At 42.1% G+C, this 10,355-nt stretch overlaps 1 protein-coding gene across 1 annotated transcript; it reads left to right on the top strand.

Moving 5' to 3' along the window:
- Window positions 1-328: 328 nt before the first annotated feature.
- On the top strand, window positions 329-9,912 carry LOC126528395 (uncharacterized). Its single transcript, XM_072285739.1, has 6 exons — window positions 329-689; window positions 1,008-1,523; window positions 3,332-3,466; window positions 5,189-5,308; window positions 7,770-8,035; window positions 9,835-9,912. The coding sequence occupies exons 1-6, from the start codon at window positions 329-331 to the stop codon at window positions 9,910-9,912; spliced, it is 1,476 nt and encodes a 491-aa protein (XP_072141840.1).
- The last annotated feature ends 443 nt before the right edge of the window (window positions 9,913-10,355 follow it).

Raw genomic sequence — 10,355 nt, 5'->3', positions numbered from 1 at the left:
GATCCTACATGTCACGTCATGCCGACGGTGGCGCCAGCTTTTCCAGTGGTGGAGCTCGCCCCCAATATATACAGGATTAAGCCGATGGGGTTCATCCGAAGGCCTTGTACTGTGGTTGGTGCATTCAGTGATAGCTGCGGCCACGACCAGCGACTGATCTTGACCTCCTGTTTTGCGACTCTAATTAGGCGCTGCCGAATTGAGGGTCGATGGAGTCTTCGATTAGTGGTTAGTAGCTTGTTCACTGTTCGATTAATTATTAGTTAATTATTCTATGTTGCAGCATTTTTGCACACATTACGTGTGTTTTATCGCTCAGATTGAGCCGATGGCCGACGTTCCGTCGAAAAGGGCGCGCAAGAGCTACTTGCAGCATAGCATGGAACTCGGCGTGCAGAAAACGACTTTTTACAGACGTTGGAAAGAAGGCGAGGAGAACGCGGATTGTTCCAGCGCACCGAGCAGCGCAGAGCCGTCTACGTGCGGGGATGACGCTTCGCCTTCCTGCACCGGCGACGATCTGTCCCGCGAACCCTCACCCGTCGGGTCTGAAGGAAGCTGCATGTTTCGCGAGGAAGCAGAAGACTGCGACGACTCAGTTGAGAGTGGATCGCCGCCGCCTCTTATCGAAGAGGAAATATTGGCCACTACATTTGCTGCACTCAGCTCGGAAACGCTGCCAAACCTTGGTACGTCCAAGGCAGGAGCTGCTGCTATGGCCATGTCATATGCAGTTACGCATGGCTTGACGTGGATAGAGTTGGGCGATCTGGCTGCGCTGGTGAACAGCATCGCAGGAGCTGACGTGTTGCCACGCAACAAGTACGCATTTAGAAAGCTGTGGTCAACAAAGAAAAGCGGCTTAGTTACCTATTGGTACCTTTGTGATGTTTGTCAGGCTGTGTTGACAGTGGAAAACGGCAACGCACTATGCACTGTGTGTGGCAACAAAGAAAATGTCACCAATGTGCATGCAAAAGGGTCATTTTTTGTGAATTTGGACACAGCAAGTCAGCTTTGCCTTCTCATTGACAGGACAAAGGAAAGCCTGGAAGAAGGGCTCTTGAAGAGAATCCAGCGATGTGATGCTGTCACTGACATAACAAGTGCTGCTTGCTTTCATGAGCTTAGCAAAGCTGAGAACTTGACTTATCATGACTTGACTCTGACCATCAACAGAGATGGAAGTCCAGTTTTCAATTCCTCCAAGACATCAGTGTGGCCTCTGCAAATTGTGGTGAATGAGCTACCACCTGCCAAACGACTTCAAAATCCTGTTCTGACAGCACTATGGTTTGGGAGAACCCACCCGAATATGCAGACATTTCTTGCAAAGTTTGTTGAGCAGGTAAAAAGTATGAAGCCCATATCATGGAAGACTGCATCATCTGTACACCAATCTAGAGTATTTGTGCTGTGCTGTGCTGTGGATGCACCTACACGTGCTGCCGTTCTGAACATGATTCAGTTCAACGGTCTGCATGGCTGCCCTCGGTGCCTCACGATGGCAACGCATAGAGAAGGTAAGAAATGTGCTGATATCTCCAAACAGTTTTTATAATTGCAGTATTATATAGTGTAATTATTGTAATTGAGTGGTGTCTCTTGTATGCACGGAACAGTCTTCTTATTTTAATATTTTCAGTCTAGAATACTGGTGTAGAAGATGTAGCTGCATACAAGAATGCCAACTATCAAGACAGATATTGCTCCTCATATCACCCAAAGACTTGGGAAGCAAGGGCAACTTTCAACACACAGCATGCTCTATGTGGGAGCTTGAGAATATTTGTGCAAGTAATTAAGTTCAAAAATATTCACTGGGAAGTCTGTTATGTGCAAAAACCTGGCTTAGCTTGACTGTCAATGAAGTGATAGACATGCTACGTTTCTTGAAAGGTGTGGCAAAACATGCCACATGAATGTGCATGCAGTAACACATGCAAGGCACTTGCCATTAAGGCAAAAGTACAGCAGTAGACATACTGTGACTTTCCAGTTTTCTGTGCAATGTGTTACTTTAACTGACCACGTCTGTCAGGAAAATTTGGAAAGCCAGTGTCAAAAATAAACATACCTCGACGAAACTCATTTCTGTCGAGCTCACTGTAAATGTGCTCTTAGGTTCATTAGCAAATTTTGTGCATATGAGGACAAGCATCTGTCGTCCCTGTTACCACATTTTGCAGTTTTTTTATCCATGCAGGTAACAAGATCATACCAATCTAATTTTTAACAGGAAAAGAAAAAAGACAACAGTACTGCTTTCTTTTTTCTTTTCACATTACGTACATACTGTTATGAGCTTGTTAGAGGTGGTGGTTTCTTGTTATGGTAGAAGCAAGGACTCTGTAGCCAACCGTCCTGAATTCAGCGAGACAGCCTCTATTTCTGAGTAAATGCCCGAAGTTGTGACTTGATCCAGTTTCGATAACCAAATGTCCCAACTTTGATTTTTTCTGCTTAATAATAGAATGGCGCTCCCCTTCCATTCAAACTTTGTCCAGTCATCGACAGTTGGCAACCCTATATGAACAAGTTTGCAACAAATAAATATGGACAGCTGCCAAGAGTCTTTGTGATAATGTTTGTGTTCACACACCTGCATTACATAAGCAGCTTACATAAGCCTTAGGATGCTGCGGCTTCATGTAGCCGCTAAAGGCAAATTGCATTATGTTGTTGCTGAAAACAATTGCACTCTGGTGCATCTTGAAGTACTGTGACTGTATTGGTGGCAAGCACACCAGCATGCTTTGCAAAGACTCGCAATCAGGTGTCACTTGGTTGAGGCTGCCGCCATAGCTGGCACAGTCGCCAATGTTACGATTGTAGAAAACAAGAAAACACGGGGTGGTGAAGAAAACCCACAGCAGCAGGCTCATAAAAATCAAGAAGTAGAAAAGCAACGAAATGATTCTTTTTAACATTTTACTAAAAACAAATACTATTGTATTGTTTAAAATTAACAAATGTCATCATTCCCTACTGTTAAGTCACAGTCACTTAAATTAGTAGTAATGCCCGGCCCTCTCTAACTTCTGAACTCTACAGCATAACAGTTTCTGTGATAAACTGTGTGCATGTACGTACAAGTTATTTTAAACTTGTAGTTTGCACCACATAACGTAGCAATGTCAGGTACATTTTCATAATTGGAAAGTGTTGTGTCTCTGCAACTACGTTTTGGATTGTGGATGCATAGCCTGCAGGCACAGTGTGGTTTTGTGGGCAAAACTTATTAATATTTTGGTTGTCACCATATATAGTTTGTTTAGTGCAGTGCCTTTGTAAAAGTGTACAAGCAAGCTTTCCATTTCATTATTTTCAGGTGGCATGCGCTACGTTGACCAGCCGGCTGAGGAAAGGACACATAGTCAAGTAATCAGAGACATGCATATTGCATACATTACAGAAAACACAGTGAATGGTTTCAAGGGCCCATCGGCTTTAATGAGCCTTCAAGGTAAGCATGCAGCGGCATTCTTTTATGTTTTTATGTGGTGGTGTGTTAAACAACCAGCTGTAACAGTCTTAAGAAGGAAGAGAAACCAGCTTATGAAGCCTTAAAGAGCCCATAAACGTCTAACATTTTTTTTTACACTTTTCAAACAAACATGCTCGTCGCTTGGAGAATGCTGTGACCATAATCACCAGCGAATTCTGCAGCCCTATGTGCTGCAGGAAACGCCACTAATTCAAAAAACAATCCTGTACTGCTCTCCTGCCCTATCCGCTGCTGCCTTTGTGCATCACCACCACGCATCAACAGGGTGCTCCAGGTGGTGTCAGCAGGGCTAAAAACTCTTGATTGGTCAGTAGTCGAGGAACGACAGTGCCAACTTGGCAAGAGCTGACTGTGTATTCTGAGAATGGAGGGATGCTTGCCCACTGTGCTCAACCGAACCTTTTATGAAGCTTCTATTCAGTAAGTTTCACGCTGATGATGATTAGAGGTGGACAATGGAGTACCCTTTTTTCCTGGCCTGCATGCGAGATGTAGCTTTCACTAGACTGCGTAGTGTTGGTGAGTATGTGACAAGGAGCAGATAGTGCAAATGGGGAGAGTAGCAAAAGAGAGCGAGAAACAGTAGCAGTTGCGTTTTCATTGTTCAAACGCCTGTATCTTTGCTATAACTGCACCACTTCAAAAATATTCTTGCCGCCACGTGTTCATATTCCAGCAACAGTGGAGATCAATTGCAACAAATGATTGAGGACCTTAGCTGAGCAAGTGCAAGAGTGTGGTTAAAGTTTTGTATGCAGAAGAAAAATGCAGTGTTTAATAGCCTGGCAAGAAAACAAGAATTCATGATCACTCGTCAGCCTCTAGAGTTTGTACGGGAGTACGTTCACCTAGGTCAATTACTCACAGGAGACTCTTACCATGAGAACGAAGCTTACAGAAGAATAAAAATGGGTCAGAGTGCTTACGACAGGCATTACCAAATCCTGACTAGGAGCTTAACACTGTTGTTGAAAAGAAAAGGGTACAATCATAGCATTCTACCGGTGCTAACATATGGGGCAGAAACTTGTAGGTCGACCAAGAAGCTCGAGAACAAGTTACCGTCTGCACAAAGAGCAATGGAACAATAAATGTTGGGCGAAATGTTAAGAGACAGGGAGAGAGCGGTGTGGATCAGAGAGCAAAGGGGGTTTCCGATGTCATAGCTAACATTAAAAGAAAAATATGAAGTTGGGCAGACCAAGTAATGCGTAGTGTAGATCACCAGTGAACACTAGAGTTACAGAATGGGTGCTAAGGGAAGGGAAGCGCTGTCAAGGATGGCAGAAAATGAGGTGATATGATGAAATAAAAAAAATTTGCAGGTGCAAGTTTGAATCAGCTAGCGCGAGACAGGGGTAATTGGAGATCCTTCGTCTTGCAGTGGACAAAAAAATAGGCTGATGATGTTCATAATGGACTATAGTGCTCATCAGCCACTATGTAACTCAATTTTCGAGCTCATGGTTGTTTAGGAGCTCTTTAAGCAGGTAGCTCTTCCCTGCTCCATATTTATCATAGTACAGGCGGCAGGGAGGTAGTACTCTGTATACAGCCTAACACCTGATATCAGGCTGAGGCCTATGGTGCAGGGCACTTGCCTGGTTTCTTTCTGGTAGGAGCATTATCGTCGGGTGACTTCAATCAGTAAGTATGTGTGTTATGAATGTAAATTTTCAGGGTTCAACCTTGTCAAGGGAGTCAGCATCGAATACATGCACTGTGTTCTGCTAGGAGTCACAAGGCAAATAAGCGAGGCCTTGTTCAGTACAACTAACTGTTCTGAACGGTATTACGTCGGTATGTATATTTCAAACTTTGTTTCATGCTTCTTATACTTGCAATATTCAAGCAAGGCTTCAGCTCTAGCAAACACTTACAGAAGATGCTTCTGTGAGGCAAGGAGTTTGATAGAGGACATGTTGAATGATTAAACAAACCAAAGCAGTATGCAGCAGGTTTAATCAACCAACTATATAAATGAGATGTATGAATGGTGAACAGAGAAGCAACGTTATCAAGACAGGCAGAAAACAATTGAGTACGACGGTAGAAAAGTGAACAAAAGATTGTATTTTGCGAAAAGAGTGCCATTTGTAAACAAATGTGTTCTGTGGCATTCTGAAGTGATAATGTAGCATAGAATGATTAATGACGATAAGCAGCTACTTCTGCAGTAATATAGCTTGTGCTTTTACATATTATGGTTTTTAATACTGAATTACGTAGCTGCAGCATGCAAATTGTTCTTATCCCGTAGGGAAGTTTCTAGGGACATGTAATGGGGGTGGGGGGGAGGTCATGTTCAAGTGTACACAGATTATGAAGATTGTAGATGTGCGGATTTCAGTGACTTTGCTCTGTATACTTTTCATCTATCTCTATTCATCTTGCTTGAATGGCTTGATGATGCCACTTAAGTGTGTATATTAATTGCTTCTTGCATAGCAGCATCTGCAACAATTGCAATGTAGCAGTGCAGATATGCAACAATAGCATATTGTAATGCTTAGTTATCATTTTTGCAAGCAAAAAACAAAGAAAAAACAAAACATAGAAGGCTATAACACAGACATTTTCTCAAATCATCAGCATGCACATGGCTAAGAACTAGGACCAAGCATCAGCTGGTATTTGCACATTTCTGGAGGTGTGCGCTTCGGAGGGAAGGTCAAGACCTGTTGAAGGATATAGACAGAGGGGAGGGAGTGATAAATAAAGCAACAGAGGCTGAAAATAGTTACTGGTGGCTGATGGACTATTCTGTGTTAGTTGTAAGGAACAATTACGAGACTAGGTTTTGTAGAAACTAATTTGGTACAGCAGCGTCTTGTGCAGCAAGAAAGGTATAACCGTTACATGTTCCTGCTGCACTGTGGCTTGCCTGTGCCTCAAACGCAAAGGTGGATCAGTTGCGAACTATTGGTGCAGGAGGTACAGGCTGGGAGCTATCCCCCATAAAGGCACACAAGCGCCATAGCTGATCTTTACGAGAGACTTCCGACATGTCAGCAATTACAAAAAGTGTTAATTGTGTGCCATAAGCAAGCGATAATTCAACATACATGTTAAAATGGACTAGAAGTAGAGAACGCTTGCAAAGCTATGTTATACAGTGCCTAGTAGGTTACAAGACAGAAATGCCCTACTAACACAGTGGCTATGACACTCAGCTGCTCAACAGGCAGTCATAGGTTCAATAATAGCCATGGTAACCATGTTTCAATGGTGCTGTGCTTTGGAAAAGCCAAAGTAGATGCAAGAGAACCTCAGGTAGTCTAAATTCTGAGCTCTCCACAACACTAACCCTCGCAGCACGTGTGCAGCTTTATGATGTTAACGACACAATCTTAGGCTGAATGTAAACACAAGTGTGGAATAGGTTTTGAGGATGAAGGCTGTAGCTTTCGTGGAGAGTAATCTTTAAAGGTATAGACTGATGGGTTAGTTGGTATCGCATCGTGTACAGTCTAGTGGAAAGGGGGCACACACTGTACCATATTCCAGTCTTTTCTCTCGCCATGTGTTTGCACTACAGCGTACATGTTGAATCTATAATTGCTTGTACCTCTCTTGGTGCTGTGTGTTGTTACAAAATTTGTGAGGTTGCTTTAAAAGGTGTGACCACCGTATAAATTACTTGGTTATGACAAAAATAATTTCAGCGACCCTTTTAACTATTGCTGTATTATGGCACATAGAAGAATAGTATTAGGTGAGTAGCATGTGTGAAATGACTGGAAAAGCCCAGGGAGAGTAGCACGAGGTCGTTTATTAATTTTTGGCATCATCACAGTACACTGTATGCAATCTGCATGCTTATTTAAAATATGTAAAAAAAATGTGATGAGGTGGCTGTAAAACATATGAGGAGGAAGCATTGCTATGCTCTTTGTGCTTCATGCCACGTTAATTGCGTACAGATTATTTTAAATGTATTGATAAGAAAGTGCTGCCTGATACGCTGCAATGTTTCGTATAGTTGACGCACCAAATACAACAATGAAGAGCCCTGCTCACCAGTGCACACACCTTCACAAATCAGACCAAAACCAATGTAATTGAGTCTAGATATGGCTGGAAGTAATTCTTTTTTGCCATTTTCAGTAACTTGCATGCTTTAAGCATATGTTACTCTGACTGACGTGCCATGGATAAGGTGATTTCATTCTTCTGGTTTAATTTTACTGTATTGGAGAGACATCTTGGTCACTTAAAATGCTCTGCATAATTATTCATTGTGCCGTTTTTATGTCTGCAGGCAGGCCATCATCTGTGAGAGAAGTTAATAACCGCTTGTTAAGCATTCAACCTCCTCACTGCATCACACGTCTACCCCGTCGCATCGATGACAGGGCTCATTGGAAGGCTTCAGAATGGAAGCACTGGCTTCTTTTCTACGCCCTGCCATGCCTTGATGGCCTGATCCCCCATGAGTACTGGCGTCACCTCGTAAAGCTGTCGGAGGCAGTACATATTCTGCTTAGAGAAGAGATATCTACTCAGCAGATAGACCATGCAGGTAAAGTACTGCACAAATTTAGGTTAAGTATCCACGTCATAGCTCGCTATAATTGCTTGTAATCTTTGTTCAGAAATTATGTGTTGGGAGTGGCACAGTAAGTATTGGTTGTTTGTTCATTTATCAATCATATTCAATAACTAATAACTAGAAATTGCGGAAGTACTCAGGTTAAACAGAAAACAAGGCTCACATCCGTAAACATCTGTTCTTTTCACTCGTACTGCAAATCCTGTTGAAATGTACTTAAAATGTGGGATTTTGGCAACAAGTACATATACGTGTGAATCTGTTACCCAAGATAACATTATAGAGAAAAATCTGAAGTTCACTCTTGAAAGCAACTGGCTTCGCTCACCTTTGTTTTGGGTATTATTTATTGCACTCTAAAATGTATGTTCTTCACCTCCACACTGCAATTTGTAAAATCATGTAAGCCCCCTCTCCTAAATTTTATTACTGGGGAAAGCTAGTCTACTTCAACAGTTACTGATAAAGGATTAGTGACACAGTATGAGAAACATGGACTGAAAGGGGTGTGTATAGATGCAACTATGTGCACTTCAACACCAAGCTTTGTCCATGCACAGATTAGAGCTTATGTAATCATATGTGTCTGTATGTCTTTACTTTGCAATTACTTATGCATCTTTAGTAAATTCCAATATTTGGCCCACCAAATGTGAAAGTTTCTTGGTGTAAAACGGCTTATGTGCATTCAACTTGGGTGCATTAAGATTGAGTTTTGTCTTGGCAAAATTTTCAATAAGCAGGTTGTAATAATGAGTGATGAAACAAAAAAATGTTAGGCATAACATTAAGAGACAGGAAGGCAGTGTGTAGATTAAAGAGCAAGCAGCGGTAGCCAATATTTTAGTTTACATTAAGAGGAAAAAATGGAGCGGGACAAACCATTCATGTAGGGCAGATAAGTGGTGGTCTAGTAGAGTCACAGAATGGATGCCAAGGAAATGGAAGCGCAATTGAGGACGGCGGAGTATTGCGTGTGGTATGATGACATCACAAAATTCACATGCACAACTTGGTAATTGGAGATTACTTGGGGGAGGCCTCCATCCTGCAGTAAACATAAAAGCAGGCCGCTGCTGCTGCTGATAAGCAGGATTTAAAATGGTTCGAAAATGAAAATAGTGCACCAAAAAGTAAAAATAAATGTTCATGCTCTACGACCGTATTTATTGTGATGCCGTGCAATGCAGTAGGGGTGTATGGAGAGGTCCACAGGATTGAATACCTGCCATGCTCTACCTGCTTTCTTTTTCTACTCTACCCAGTTTGCGGTTTGTGTGTTTCTATCTTGCTGTGTACATGGTCTTGACATATGCCTAAGAGTGAATAATATATAAAATTACACATCTGATGGATAGTTTAAACCTAGTTCCCCCAACACAGAAGCCTGATGCTCTAACCTTTTATCCTCGGATGCATACCTGAAAAGACATAACAAAACACCCTTAAGAATTTCCCTTGTGTAAACCAGATAGAACTTATGGGACACATTCTTTACCAAAATTAGCTGCACTTATCACATAGTGGTGCATTTCTACACGGTGAAGCATGTTTCATCTTGCAATTTGACATGTTTTAATGCCGTATAAAACTTCTGCTTGCTCTGCAAGGTCGGCCATGGTGGCTGAGGGATGCATTCATCACTGAAATCTGCAGTGTGTCTCATCATCATAATATGGCATTTTCCCTTGCTGGCTCTTGAAAGCTTCGCTTCCGAATTTTCTTTGTGTGTGGAGTGTGCATATATGTTTTTCCTTGCATGTGTTTCTTCTAGCTGAGCTGGAAGGAAAATGTGCCTTCCCCCTGGAGGTCACAAAAAGAAAGTGTTGCCTGGATAACTGTAAAGGGCTAATAGCATGAGGGAAAGATCAAAAACATTCTCAAGGGGGCACAACTTGTAATCACAGTTTTATATGGACATGCTCCTAGAGGACAGAGGCTTCTATTCTGGAAGCCACAAGACTTCCCGACATCTATTTTGCCAGCTATAGAAAATTCTTGTTGCATGCAAAAATTTTCACCATTTTGTGAGCCAAGCACATATATTAGAAAGATTGCAACACTCTTATGTGCACTCACATTTAATTTAACTGGTGTCAGTGCACTTAAAGGTCTGTGGTGTCAGTTTTTGCTCTACATTTCATTGAAACGTAGCTCTAGGGGACTATTAGGTTGGGCATCTCAAACATTCTTTTATTCTTGCCATGCTCTTGTGCTTTTTTTTTTTTGCTCTGAAGGATGAGGCTAATTTTTCCTGTTTGTGCCACATGTTTTTCCATGTTTTGTTGTGGGCCA

This window comes from Dermacentor andersoni, unplaced genomic scaffold, assembly GCF_023375885.2.
Source record: "Dermacentor andersoni unplaced genomic scaffold, qqDerAnde1_hic_scaffold ctg00000039.1, whole genome shotgun sequence".
NCBI lineage: Eukaryota > Metazoa > Arthropoda > Arachnida > Ixodida > Ixodidae > Dermacentor > Dermacentor andersoni.
This window is presented reverse-complemented; position numbering and strand designations above follow the sequence as displayed.